Source organism: Hydra vulgaris, chromosome 04 (assembly GCF_038396675.1).
Source record: "Hydra vulgaris chromosome 04, alternate assembly HydraT2T_AEP".
Taxonomy (NCBI): Eukaryota; Metazoa; Cnidaria; class Hydrozoa; order Anthoathecata; family Hydridae; genus Hydra; species Hydra vulgaris.
This window is the reverse complement of record NC_088923.1, coordinates 42,719,627-42,735,590: the sequence shown is the minus strand read 5'-3', so window position 1 is coordinate 42,735,590 and position 15,964 is coordinate 42,719,627. Positions and strand designations below refer to the sequence as shown.

Genomic DNA, 15,964 nt, shown 5'->3' with positions numbered 1-15,964 from the left:
TGTGTTCAGTGATTGTCAATTCTGGAATTCCGGTGTTTGTTTCTTTTTTTAACTATTAGTCTTTCTGGTTTCAAGGTTAAGCATGCAAATGTTAGCCGGGGCAGTGAAAGGAATACAATAGGATTTCTCGTAAATAACAAGTCCAATGGAAACTTCCTTTCTAACGCGTCGCGTTTCAAACTTAAGCTAGAAATCTTATTTCTTACCACTGTATACATGCGTTACATGAATAATTGATGCGTTTAAAACTCATACTTTTGTTATTTGCGTTAATATTTTTGAGGTTAATGTCTCTAACTCCCTAAGTTATTTTTAAATTTAGCGTAAATTTAATGCAGATTTGTTTTTGCAAATACTTTTAAAATTAAAATAAGTCATGAAAATTAATGACTCGAAACGCGCATGTTGAAAGTTTTTGCTCAACGTTTTTGAAATTTGCCGTGGTAGCAAACTTGCTAGCGTTTGTACTAACACCGCACAAGAAGCGAAAAGCTCAAAAAGTGGCCATAAGTGGAATTTTTTTAATACACCATTTTCATTAATTTTTTTTTGCAACTTATTAGAAAAATTATCAAATGATCAGAAAAATATATATTTTGGTTCTCTCATGTCTACTACCCTAGTCAGAGAAGCATTTTTTCCTACCTAGTAGAAGGTAAAAAAAGTTCGCTAAATTTATACTTTTCTAATTTTTGTTTTTTTTACTCATTTAGTTGATTTTTTTATCATAAAGCTTTATTTAGGCATTCTTTTATCTTTTTCAAAAGTAAAAAGCTTAAAATATAGAATATAGCTTTTGTCAAATGAGTAATTAAAATATTAGGTAAAAATATAAATTTGCTTTTGAAAATAATATATCTCAAAAATTCCGCAGAATTCCACCCTGAAATGACTTTTTTATCCTATAACTATTTTTTTTTTTATCCTATAACTATTTTTTTATCCTATAACCTTTTTTATCATGGATAACTAAAAAAAAATCAGCTGCCTTAAATAGCCCGAAATGAATTAAGTATAAAAAATAAAAATCTGTGTAAAATATTTTTCCCCCCTGAATGACGAGGTTGTAAACTGCACGTGGTCATTACTTCTGAACGCCAAAAGATTTTTTTATGAAATTTGAATTCCATTGATAAAATTAAGTTTTGAAAACAATTATGTTTATAATACTGTCCCCCCTCTCAAAGGGTTGGAGGGGGCCGTTATTTGGGTTTTTCATGCTCCCAAGCTCCAATAATCGTAATAATGTGTAACACATCCTCATTTGACGATAGTATTGAAATAAAAAATTTGGGAGATCACACCATGCCTGGAAAAGTGTTTCATCCGTATTTCTTGATTCTTGAATACAGATGTTGCTAAAAAGAGAAAGGTATCCAGGTATATTAAAATCTATATGCTACGTTTTTGGTTGCTAATTTTATTTAAATGAGTACTATTTTCTAAAAAAATAAAATATTTTTTAGTATCATTAGTGACAATTGACAATATTTTTTTAGTATGATTAGTGACAAATCCCGCGGTGCTCTGTGATAAGACCGTAAGGACTTCTGGGAGCACCTAAAATAACTACAAAAAAAAAAAAAAAAAAAAAAATTGTACCGAAGAACTTGCCTGTGCTGCTGCGTTGAGGGCTAAATCAAGCCCAGGACTTTTCAAAAATTATTAAACATTCTGTTAAAAATCCAGCTCTAGCCAGGAAAATTATTGAAAATATAAAAACGAATCCAATAATGATGAAAGCAGAAAAGGCCCTTGCATTAAAGATAGTTTGCGATCTCAGTGATTCACAATATCAAGTTATTAGAAACTCTTCACTGAAACAGAATGCAGAGATATACCCTTCAGTCAAAGGAATGTTTGATGCAAAATCGAAATGTTATCCAGAAAATTTGGAAATTTTAGAAACATCTGCCAAATGTTATGTTCAGTCAATGGTGAACCACGCTTTATCAAGAGTTATAAATAAATTCTATATGAAAGCTGGAATGGATGGAGCCTCATCTCAAAGTGTATACAATCAAAGGTTTGATCACACAGATCTTTCAACAGGAGTTGAAAACGAAAAATTCTTGTTCCGAACTGCAATTGTTCCGTTGAAACTGGAAATAGGGGCCATTACTGTATGGTCAAACCCAATGCCTTCAAGCCCCCACTTTTGCAGGCCTCTTCACCTGCAATACCAAAAAGAAACAAAAGAGTCAACAAGAGCTGAAGAATTAGATGTTAGAAAGCAAATAGAAAGTCTTCAAGATTTTGAACTTGAAATCCCATTCTCTAACCAGAAAGCAAAAATAAAAATTGAGATGACCATGTTGGACGACAAGGCAGTAAATGCTATAACAGATACAAACTCAACTCAATCTTGCAAAGTTTGTTCTGCCAAGCCTAGTGAAATGAACAAGCTGGATATAATTAGAGAAAAAGTTTGCAATAAGCAAGCTATAGCTTTAGGATTATCCACACTGCACTGTTGGATAAGAATTTTTGAATTCATTCTACACTTGGGATATAAAAGGGATATTAAAATATACCAATCCCGATCTCCAGAAGATAAATTATCTGTAAAATCTCGAAAAAAAGAAATCAAAAGAAAGTTTAGAGAGGTGTTAAGCTTTGTGGTTGATACTTCTAAGGAGGGATTTGGAAATACTAATACAGGAAACACTGCAAGGAGGGCATTTCTAGCAGCAGAATCTTTCTCTGAAATAACAGGAGTTAGTTTGGACATCATTTTAAGACAAAAAAACATATTGAATGCCGTTTGCAGTGGATTCCATCTGAACTTGGATGCTTTTAAAGCATACTGTTTTAAAACTTCAGAGCTGATAGTGGAAACCAATCCTTGGTACATTATGCCACCTACACTTCATAAGGTTCTGGAACATGGATTTTTAATTGCTGAGCATATGGATCTTCCCATTGGAGCGTATTCGGAGGATGCTCAGGAAGCACAAAGAAAGGCCATACGAAATGCAAGACTCAATCTAATATGCAAAATATCTAGAATTAAAGTGATGCAGAACCAATTCCATTATTTACTAATAAGAAGCGACCCTCTCATCTCTTCGATTGCTTTCAGGAACCCCAAAACATTTTCTGGTCCTAACCTTGATCCTGACGTACAGGACCTCCTCAGAGGAGATGAATAATTAATTATTTTCTTAACAAATGTTATCTTTACAAATTTAAACTTTTTCATGTAAAAATTCACTTATCATTATATATAATCAGGGGTTACATATTAATGCTTAATAAATAAGGTACATATTTTTTTCACTTAGAAAATATTTTTAGAATAATTTCTAGAATCTAAAAATTAAAAAAAATTGAAAATATTTTTAAAATAATTTCTAAAATCTAAAATTAAAAATAAATTGCATCGAAAATTCAAGGGAGGAGGGGGTAAGGGGAGGGGTCTACAACTTGAAAAGTTTTTAATTACCCACTTTTTAAGTTTGTTTTTGAATTGGAACAATAATTTAATAAAAATGTTTATTACTTTACAAAATTTTGAGTTTTGTACGCTTTTGACCATTTCGCTTCACTGTGCACCGCCTGAAGATAATGCGTGTATGATTAAACTCTGTAATCGTGTTTAAACTTGCTATTTTCGATTAAAAGTTGTCTCGGTTTAGTATTCTGTATTCATAACTCGTTGTATTTTGTATCATGCTATAAGTGTACTATATGTACTACAAATAATAATACAAAAACAAGAATAATTTTAAACGTAGGGGAGAGTACGGCACCTTAAAACATGATTGTGGAGGCACCTTGATAGTTGTGACAACCACTTTTATATCGTGGTACAGTAACTACTAGAGATGTTAAGAAATTATGTCATTCGTATCACTAGACCTCCGAGGGATCGAATTTTTGTGGGATTTTTTTTTTTTTTTTTGATAACTTAGTAATTTATTAGGTCGGCTGAATAAAAAAAAAAACAATTGCTTTTACCATAGTCATAAAATACATGGTCTGGCCAGTTTAAGAGCGCTTGTGTTTGAAAGTCGGTAAAATGCGAACTTTTTTTGTGCACCAAAACATTAATTTTAATGTTCAAGGTTCAAATATAATAACTATTGAGGTTAAATTCAATCACAATAGTTATTATATTTGACTAATGATAAGGTAATATATATATATATATATATATATATATATATATATATATATATATATATATATATATATATATATATATATATATATATATATATATATATATATATATATATATATATATATATATATATATATATATATATGTAAATTATGTTAATGTATTTTACAAATAGAGTGCTCAATGTTCTTAAAGAACAGAGCAATAATTAATTAGTAAAAAACATATATATATATATATAAATATAAATATATATATATATATATATATATATATATATATATATATATATATATATATATATATAAATTAGTAAAAAACACTTATCTAACTTTTATCTTCGACTTGAAGTTTCACCATTGCTGGATCATCAGGAAGAGTTACTAAATCTCAAAAAAAATTCAATTTATAGAAAAAAATATTTTAAAAGAAGTTATAAATTATTATAAAAAATTTTTAATTACTATGTTTTTTTGTTAACGGGAAGTTACAGAAAGTAGTTATGAAATAATTTTCTTTGGAATGGGGATTGTTTAATTTGGTCATTTGTTTTTATAATTTTTTAAGAGGTATTTATTTTCGTGCCTACATTTAGAAATTAATTCAGATTTTTTATTTAATAAATTTTCTTGATTTAAATGAGTAATTATTTCAAATTTTTCTTGCCAACATAGCATACATTTTTTAGAAATGTTATTAAACCTGCGTAAAAACCACCAAAAATAGATAATTACTATGATAGTGCTACATTATTATTTGAACAGATTCTAGTATTACTTCTTTAGACTTTTTTTTAGTTTTAATTTTATGGTAAAAACTTTTAGTTAGATAAAAGTAATTCATAAATATAAAAAATTACGGTTAACACTAAAATTAACACAAAGGTATAATATATCTTGAAATAAAGATTGGTGTTAAAAACAAAGATTAAAGAATATTATTTACACAAATATTTTGCTTTTCTCTGTTTCATAAGAGAAAACATTTCAATACTTTTTGATTAAACTGATCAATATCCTGCAAATAATCTTTATGTATTGATAGTACAGCTAATGTATTCAACTAGTCTTGACCTGTGGAATTTCTCATAAGTGTCTTCCCATTAAACACAGATTGGTTCAGAATTGGTCAATATTAAGTCAAAATCAGTCGAAAAATGGATAAAACGTTTAGCGACCTATTATTGACTAAAAATCGGCGCTTGATTTGAAATGCATATTTCAAACTTTTTTATATATACGTTTACTAAACGTCAATCTAACGTTTAGAATATCGACTTACATTAGTCAATATTGTAAACCTTTAATCGACCTTAATTAAACGTAAACATTTATAGATTTAAAATCTACGCTCTAAATCTTGTAATTTATACGTTTATTAAACGTTAATCAAACGTTTGCAATATTCACTAATATAAGTTGTTATTCTAAACGTTTGATCGACGTTTAATAAACGTTTATTATATCATAAAATAGTAATATAGCCATTGGTCAGAAGACTCACATAACAGCTTAAATCACGCGGTTTAAATAGACATAATTAAAACGAAATAGAAAAATTTTTAAAAAATTACTTTTTATTGGCTAAGTAATTAATTTAGATGCGTTTTCAAGATTCACTTCCTTACAACAACTGAAAGCAAAACGACTGTTTAATGAATAATAAACGAGTGTCGGGAGCACCATTTTAATTCATGAAAGTTAAAAGTCTCTTATCGCGACAATCTACCTACCTAAATGCCAACAAATTAATGGACTCAGATGATTTAGAAATTATTGATTGCAACATTGACACAGTTAAAAAAATATGAGTTGCTGGTCTCTCGTTATGAAAGTCCGGCTGCAAGAACGTTTTTCGTAAGTTTTATAAACAGTTTAAATTTATTTTGTAAACGCTATTATGATTGCGTAACAGTAGGTGTTCATCTTTGCATTAATCAAGACGTTTAATAAATAAATTTTATTTTTTCATTTTAGATGCATTTTAGCTTAATTTAGCTACATTTGCTAAAGAAAATTGGTAGAACAGAGCTGGTAAAAGCCACTGCATATAATTTGGCGCGACATTCCGAAATTTTTAATATCAAAAATAAACATGGATGATATAGGAAATTTTGGAATCTTCCATTCAGAAAGTCCTCTATTATGAAAAGATGTTCTGTGTATTTCCAATTTTGAATTTTTGAATGTATATTTAAAATGCTAACTACTTTACCCTAGTTTTTTGCGGTTACAAATCAGGTTACGAAATCAGACGGTCAGGATAAGAATGTAAAAGATGTTACACAAACAGGTGCATGATAAACAAGTGGTAGATGGTATTCTAGGACGATTATTGATAATGAATAAACCAGTGATCCAAAATGTTTGTTTATGAATTTATTAACTTTATAATCTTTGACTTAATCCTAATGTAAACTTTTATTTTCAGCTAATGAGATTAAATTTAAGAAATATTTGATAGAAATTTTTTAATATAATATTTCCACTGCCAAAAACTTGATTATTTAATTTTTTTTAATTATCGAAAGATAAACAAGTATAGTGCACAAACATTTTTTTTCTAAATCCCCCTCTAACTCCCCACTATATGAAAGTGTTTTATATAAGTTTATAACTTTATATATAGTTTTATAAAATAAGAGTATAGTATTCGTAGTATAGTATAAAAGTTTATAAACATATTATAATAGTTATAAAAAATACAAAAAATAAGACCAGGTCTTTTATAACTATATCTTATTTATAAATTGCATTACTTTTATAACTATATCCTATTTATAAATTTCACGACCTATATATCTCTTATTACTTATATAAAGTTAAAAAGTTATAACGTAATTTTAACTTTTATTAGTTTTAAAACTTAAATAAATTAAATTTACGTTAACTAAATCAAAGAAACTAATAGACAAATTTAATATACGTTTACTTAGACTAAATCTAAACGCTTTATATACGTTAATTAGACTTGATTTAAACGTAAATTAAACAAAATTTATACGCTTTATATACGTATAATAATCCTATAATAGACGTCTAAAATACGTTTGAATATAGACGTTTTATGGACGTTTGTTCTAAACGTTAATCTGGATTTCATTCTAAACGGATAATTGACCAAATCTGAACGTTATGTTGAAACGTTGTTTTGACGTTTAGTAGACGTTTGTGTGTTTACTGGGTTAATTCGTTTTAAAGTACTAAAACACCGTTCAGCATCAGCTGTAGACACAGTTGAGACCAAAACAATCTCTATCAACTTTGATACTTCAGAAAATGTTTCAACCAGTTTTCATGCACAAATTGGGATAGAACATTAATGGTGCCAATATCACTAAAAACAGCATATTAAATACAAAACGGTTAATTCGGACATCAATTTAACTTCACTTAGCATTGGAATTTACCTATTAGTAGTTCGATTGACGTGTTTCGTTTCATTTGGTTTTCAGGTATTTCCTCGAAATCGTTAAGAATCGATCCAGGAGCATTATCAGTGATGCTATTTTGTATAAAATTTATGGATAAATCAAGTTTTTCAAAAGCTTCCTCGATTGTAATAGTGTTGCTGCTACTTGACTGCAATAAACTGTAAAGTACATCAACATGTTTTAAAATTGAATAAAAAAACGATAAAAAAAAGCGGTACTCTAAATCTTGCAAACACTTTTTTGAGCTAACAGATTGCCACATGCTTGTATTGTCCCATTCTTCATCGTTTATAATTTTATTAAAACATTACACAAGCTTTGTTTATTTTTTTAAGGCAAATAACTATTTTTGGACAAAAATTCCATTGTGTTTTGCAAACTCTTGGTATCTGTTTAAAACTAATTTTGCGAAGTAAACCATTTCGTTTTGGTGAGGATGTAAAGATCACACCAAATCCACTTAAAATCCATTATAAACTATTTTTTCTTTGAGACCAAACAATTTAATTCTTTTTTTAACTCGTTGGTAAGACCCATAGTACTTGTATCATGAATATTAATAAATGCTATAAATCTTTTAACTGGTTGATTACTTTTTAAATAACACAAAATAATGAAGAACTGTGAACGACAAGATATATCAGTTGTTTCAGCTGCTCGCAAGGAAAAATATCTTGCTTTATCAATCTCACGTTTAATTTCTTCTATGTATACTTTATACATACAGTCTAAAATGTCGTTTTGGTTTTTTTTGAAGTATTTTTTGAATTTTTAAGGTGATCGCTAAACACACTATCTAATGTAGTTGAGTATGAGACCGTATCTAAAAATTCCCTCTGATTATTTGAGCCAATAGTTTTGTCATATCCTCTTAAGGAAACTCGTGTACACCACAAAATTTTAAACAATCTATAATCCTCGATAATGTATGTTTGTTTTTGTCAACTAATTATTTATGTTTTTTTATGCTAAGGCTGTATCCAATATCAATTGTCGATAAAATGTTTGTGTTTCCGAGCATTTAAAACAGTAACGAAATACTTATATGTGTTTTACTAGATTCGTGTTTTTGTATTCGCTCAGAAAGATGATTCATACCTTTACAATTATATTCTGTCCACAACCAAACAAAACACAATAAAAACAAAACAACGAATTTTTTTCATCGCTTACACTTGATCATGATTTTTTTTCAAATCTTGCTTTTTTTAATTTTTTTTTTTCAAATTTTGCTTGTTTTGGTTGGTATGCTCCAAGATTTTTGATTTCTAGTTTTGAAAACCCAATAACGATAAAACGTTTAGCCAAAAAACTTTCAAGTTTGTTCATGTTAATTTATTTTATTAATGATCCTAAACTATTGTAATAAGATAACTTTAAACAATATTGTAATAAGAATATGACTTAGAAATAAGTTAAAAGCGAATTTTATCAACAGTATTTAGTCGAGAAGCACTCTTAATCTTAAATTATCCATTGATAAAATAATAACGAATGTAACATTACATATACATTGAATTCTCTGATAGGTTCACATAAAGATTTCTGTGAATGGCGGAAGCGTCAACAACAACAAAAAAGATTAATTTACAACAAAAAAACTTTTAGATCAATTCATATGCATATTTTAGATAATAAAATCCATAATTGTTAAATACACCATTTACAACGTCAGTCATAAATAATAGTAAATTTCACAAGATTACTTACATTGTCAAAGATGCTTTAACAGTTTCATGTAATTAAAAGTAAAAACTTAACATCTGTTTGTTAACATACATAACAGTACTTAAATGTTTATATAATTTCAGTTCTTTGTCTTGTGCTTTAAACCCCCAAAAAAAACATTGTAAAAAATCTCAACAAAGTATTATGGTTCTTCTATTTCTATGGTAATGGTAAATGTCCAACATTGTGAAATATTCTAAACTTATTTATTTAATTAGTGCCTTTTTGAATGTATTGAAGCTGTTTTTTGAAATTTAACAATACCAGTACAGTTTTTGCTATCGAAATTTTTTTTATATCCTCTGTTGTTTTAGATATTTGTACTAGATGTGTCCCGGATAACATTTTTTAAATATCCAACCGCATATTTAAAAATTATTCGGGTGGATAATGCAATTCAAATTCTAAAATATATATTATTATAGCACAATATCTTTAATTTATTTATTTTATCTGCCTCAAGAAGTCCTTACGGTCTTATCATAGGACACCGCGGTAAAGTATTTAATAGGAAGTTCACGCCTCCTTCCTTCCCGATATTATAAAACTTGCCAAGAGGTGACGTTGAACCAGGAATTTCTAGCTTCTGAGGCAAGTAAGCTAACTACTGTGCCACAGCTGCTCAATATTGCTGTGATAAATCTTCAAAATGAGGAGTTTTATTTGAAAGCTTTTCCAAATTAATGATAGCTGTAGTTTCAAAGCAATTTGCATTCCATGTGGAAAGTAGATAAGTATAGGATGTAATTAATCTAAAGAAAAATTTCGTTTTCAAATTTTTTAGGTGCTTATCTTGATGAAAACATTGCTTGGAATCATCATATCGATCACATAAGCACTAAAATTTCAAAAAACATGGGAGTGTTTTTTATGCCTTATATACAATTGGAAAAATGACTTGTCCCTATCTGTCTATTGTTGAAACCTATCAACAAATACAAATTGAGAAATACTGATTTTTTTTTTTTGTGTGTTAATTAATCTCCCCAAGGCCCAGAAGGCCACTACAAACGAGGAGGCTACTTAATTGTGGTTACAACCCTCTCTCAACTCTATAACTTCGAAACACGAAACTTGACGAACTTGACGAACAGAAGCGAGCGCTCTACCACTACACCACTACCGCATATAAACTTTTTGTCAAAGGAACTTTAATCAAATTTGTATTGCCTATCGGACACCACACCTTTGGAATAAAATTGTTTTGCCAAATTTTGACTTTGAACTACCCATTACTTTTCGCCGTTTTAAAAGTAAATTAAAAACGCTAACTTTTTCATTAGATTACATATTATGTTATTATTAATAATATGAATTAATCAGGCCCCATTTTATTATATATTGATACGTATACGTTTATATAAAATATTGGTGAGTAGATCCGCGTAATCTCTCTTTTGATTATATCCTATATACTTTGGAAATTTGTAGAAGTTTAGTATTGTTGTTACCTTTGTTAAATGTTTGTTTGAATTTATTTAAGGTTCTGACGACAAGATCCTTTGATCTTCTTTCAGATATCATGTTTTATATTTGTCATATCGTTTATCAAAAATTTGTGAAAGTTTATTATTTTAGCAATATGTTATTGTAATACGTCCAACAAATGTTTATATATATATATATATAAATATATATATATATATATATATATATATATATATATATATATATATATATATATATATATATATATATATATATATATATATGTAAAAAGTCCTCGCACTATAAAAATCAGTTTAAACTCGTTACAATTGCATTTTTTAAATGCATTTCTTACAACGTGTATAAATACATATTTCAAATATTTTCATCATTTAAGATAAAGTTATCTATTATCTTTGTATATATAGAAAATTAAATTGAAAAGTTTTGTATTTAGGGAGAAAATCGAGATTTAAAAATGATAAAATTTTACTGATAAAAAAAGCTGTTTTCGGTCACTTTCAAACATAAATTAATGTTTGAATCTTTTATTTCAGTACTTATTTTTTTTATACCGTTAAAATCGTAAGAAACTGTAGAAAATAGTTAGCTAATAACATTATTTAAATTGCGTTACTCAAAAAACTGTATTTTGGCCAAATTTTAAGTGTTTCTAAATCACTGTGTAGTGGTCTGAAAAACTTAATTCTTGATCAAAATTAAAGAAAAAAAATGTAATTTTTGTTATTATTACTATTTTTAAACACAGCATTATCCAGGCAATTCAAAAATATTAAAGCTTCATATTTTTTGCTGAAAGAAAAGTCAATAACCGTATCCAAGAGCGATTAAAAATCGATGAATAAGTTCTTGCAAAAATACAACATTTTTTCACTTGTGTATAAATTTAAAACTATATGCACATACGTATAGGTTTTTTTTAAAACAAATTTTAAAGTATAAAGTTTAATTTGAAATAATAATTTTTTATTATTGTATATATGCACAAGTTATTTATGTTTGAAACTAGCATAAAATAAGTTTTTTCTTCAATTTCAACTTCTTCCTTAAACTAAAGTCCGCATGCATGGACTTGATTGATATGATTTTATTAAATTCTGATATATTATTCAAAATATATTATTCAAAAAAAATCAGCTGCAGATATAATTATTTAAACCAACTTTAAAGCTCCCAAAATATACATATTTTATGCTATCAAAAATACAAGTCTCTCTATTTTTGTTTTATTTTATAAATACATCAAAAAATTTTTTTTTCTTTTATACAATCGTACTTGGTACCTAATTTGTTAAAAATAGTTCAAATGTTCATTTTTATTTTTTTTTTATAAATTATTCCATATATTTAACTAAATAAAAATGCTTAAAAAAATGCATATTTTAGTAAAATTAAAATCCATGTAAAATGCAAAGTCCGCTATCAAAACATTATATTTATAGTATATTTTGAACATCTATTATCGCTTAATAGTTCCTAAAAAAATCAGCAGCAGATAATTAAAATAAAGAAAATAACATTCATTGCAAACGATACCGTATTGACACTATATTTGTGTTGTTTTTATACCACATTTTTAATCATATTTTTGTTTTTCCGTATTGTACGTATACATTTTATATTACGGTTTTTAATTTAATGTATTGAATTATATATCTTTAGATTGAATATTAAATTGAAAATTAGAATAAAAGCTTTTCATGAAAAAATAAACACACAATTCATGACTTTTTTTAGGAATTTTCGTTTGTGATTTTTATTATTTGTTATTCAAAAATATTGATGAAAAACTTGTAAAAAATAAACGGAAATCATTACCTACAATTTTTAACTGAAATATTTAATTTTGGCTTGATATGAAAAACTTTTTTGTCGGGAAGGGGAGTAGGGGAGGCGTTGCCCTTGACCCCCCCTCCCTTTCTGCAGCCTATTTATATATATACATACATACATACATATATATATATATATATATATATATATATATATATATATATATATATATATATATATATATATATATATATATATATATATATATATATATATATATATAAATGCGATATATTATTAAACCACAAGCAAAAATTTTTTTTTTTTTGAAATTCTTGACTGGGCCGCTTATGCGATATCTAAACAACAAAATCTTTAAATTAGAAACTGTTTTCGCATTTGGATTCAGCATTATCAATTTAGTATAAAAACATCAAAGTTTTAATTTTGGCCTAAAATCAAGTTTTTCAGACCGCTGTGCGTTGGCTTAACGCTCCCATCGTCGCGACGTTGGAAAACGACGCGTCGTTTTGACTTTGACTTTAAGTAGCGTGCTAGCTGGGATAGCATACCTAAAGCATTTCTTTGAGAAAGTATTAAATAACTTACTGATTGATGTGGGTTTGGAAGAAGAGGTGACACAATTTGACAGGTTTGCCTAGGGTGCTAAACACTCTGGTATCGGTCCAGAAAATGACGTAACTTTTGATTTTTTATTTAAAGTTGTAGAAAACTTTCGCGAACATATCGCTTAGAGTTTGCTCATTTTAAAAACAAATATTATCTAGCACTTAATACAAGGCGTGGCTTAACTCTCCTATAAAAATATAGCTTTAATCCTTATATTTTGATTTTTAAAATTGTATGCCCACAGCAATATTTATAAAAAAGAATATGGATGGCAATAAAGACGAAGCAGAAAAATGTTTTTTATTTGCCAAAAAATTTTCTTTAAATGGAAATAAAGAAAAAGCAATTAAATTTTTAAATAAATCTATAAAATTATTTCCTACTAAAAAAGCTGAGGGTAAGTTGCATATAAAAACTATCTCTGAGTTTTCAAAGTAATTGTAAAAAAAAAAAAAAAAAAAATGTTTTTGACAAATAATAAATGCTAGTATGGACACCTTCTTTTATACTTTTTTCTAAAAGCATTAAGCATAAAGTTGAAATTCAAAGTGTTTATTTGATTTTTAAGTTTTTGAAGATACATCAAAAAGGATAATGCTCATGCTGTCTTTTTATAGAATTTTTTTTTTAATTATGCTTTTTAGTTAAAATTACAAAAAATTTATAATATATAGTTATAAGAAAAAATGTTGGAAAGCCATTAAAAATCAAAAATCTGACCATTTAAGAAAAACTTTAAGAATATTAAGGATACCAAAGGCCTGTTGATTTAACAGCTAACTTAAAAAAAGTTTGAGCTTTAGGAAAGCTCAAGCAAAACAGTCTTATGGTTTAAAATCTATTTAAAAAACAGATATAAAAGTGTAAAAACATTCCAGACATTACTCCATGAAAATAAATAAGCATTCCTTAAGGTAGAATTATTCTGGAATTATTTAATTCATTAGTTCGAAATCTTTTAATTGAGTGCTAGTCTGAAATCATATAGTTTGGAGGTGATATTACCTAATCAACAGCACTTTTTAGTATATAAAGGAATAGTAAAATAAGAATTAGAAAAAGAAAAAGTGACAGCAGCTTAGAATTAATCAAACAAAAACTGATAGCAGTTTTTGAAAAAACTAAAGAATATTGCAGTAAACTTGATCTGCGTATAAATAAAAATAAAACCCATCAATCTTTAAAGCTCATAGAAAGATTTCCAGATGATTTCATGATATTTTTGGAAAATATAAACATGAAACGTCTTAAAAATGAAAAATTACTAGGAGTTACTTCTGATCAACATCTTATATTTTAAGGAAAGATTGATTCAAAAGTTAAAAAAAAAAATTGTCATTCAAGTCTTGGAAGGATCTTGAGAACAGCTCCCAAGCTTCTTAGTTAACTTGGAATTGGCTTACTTTAAACATCTAATTAACGTACTGGTTTGCAGTCATATGAAATGTGCAAGTGCTCTCTATGAACCAGTAGCCAACTTGTTACTTCATAAATTTAACACTATACAAATTATATAATAATAATATAATAATATATAAGTCAACAAGAATTATATGCCTTTTCAATGAAAATTCCCACACTGCACCTTTTGTAAAAAAAAAAATTAAAGTTGGAATAAACGATATGTTCATAAAATCTAACAAAGAAAGCAATCATAATCCTAAAACTAGTTAATAATTATAGCTACCAACCACAGTAAAAAAAGATTTTGTTAAATGGGAGCGAAAAAATATGACAAAACTGTAAATGTAATGTAGGGTATAGAAAAATAAATAGTTATTTAAAACAAAAAAAAAAGAAGCTTGGTAAACATAAGAAAGTGATGATTTAATACAAGAAGAATTGAACCTAAGAGATTAAATAAACAATGAAATAAATAAGGAAATTGTAATTCCACAGAAACATTAAATACAAAATCAGGGTAAATAAAAGGTTGTAGTTAAAAACATAGAAATACTCACACATAAGCAATAATGCAGGATGATTTGAAACATGTCTTAGTTTCACTGAAACGACAAGTATTCATCAACTGATGTTTGCTTTTAAATTAATTTGTTTTCCAAAGCAGCTGCATGGAAATCAAATGCTTCTAAAAGAGGATAAAATGCAGGTTGACAATATAATATGTAGTGACTATAATAGCTAATGTTTGCTTTTAAAAATACTTAAAGTGTTAAAAAAGCCATCAAAACAAAGGTAGCCAATATATATATGATATAAAAATAACAATATACTTATATTTTTTAAAAAGCTTTTTGCAATGTTCTTAAGTCTCAATTAAATAGAACTACTAAGTGATTTACATAAACATTCTATTAGTTTTTTTTTGTGTAAGTTGTGGTAGTGGTTTAATGGTAGATTGCTTGCCTCATAAGCGAGAAGTTCCAAGTTCGATCCCCATGCAGCAGCCTTGTTTGTCAAGTCTCGTGTTTTTAAGTTATAGAGTTGAGAGAGGGTTGTAACCACAACTTAAGTAGCCTCCTCGACTGTAGCAGCCTTCATGGCCTTGGGGAGGTGAATTAAAATTGAAAAAAAAAGAATTATTATAACTGTGATAAATGTAAATGTGGTGGCTTATCTTTTGTATTCTTATTTAAATGTAGAATATTTATACGAACATGCAATACGAAAAATCCACCTTAGCCACCACCTGTTGTGAAGTTTGATATCTTAATTTTATATTGTAAGTTAAAAAAACCCGATAAAATAAATTGTTGTTAGCAATTACAATCATTGAAAAATTAAATTTTATGTAGTTATGTTGCTCTACAAATATTTTATGTATGATATTTAATCTTCCAAGTGAAAGACTGTCTGTTTAAGAA

At 27.4% G+C, this 15,964-nt stretch overlaps 1 protein-coding gene across 1 annotated transcript in view; it reads left to right on the top strand.

Moving 5' to 3' along the window:
- The first annotated feature begins 13,348 nt into the window (after positions 1-13,348).
- LOC100207309 (dnaJ homolog subfamily B member 12) overlaps positions 13,349-15,964 on the top strand; it is a 55,599-nt gene continuing 52,983 nt past the window's right edge. The window contains exon 1 of the mRNA XM_065796396.1: positions 13,349-13,536. Coding sequence (XP_065652468.1) covers positions 13,374-13,536 — 163 coding nt within the window. The 5' untranslated portion in view covers positions 13,349-13,373. The remainder of the gene's footprint in view (positions 13,537-15,964) is intronic.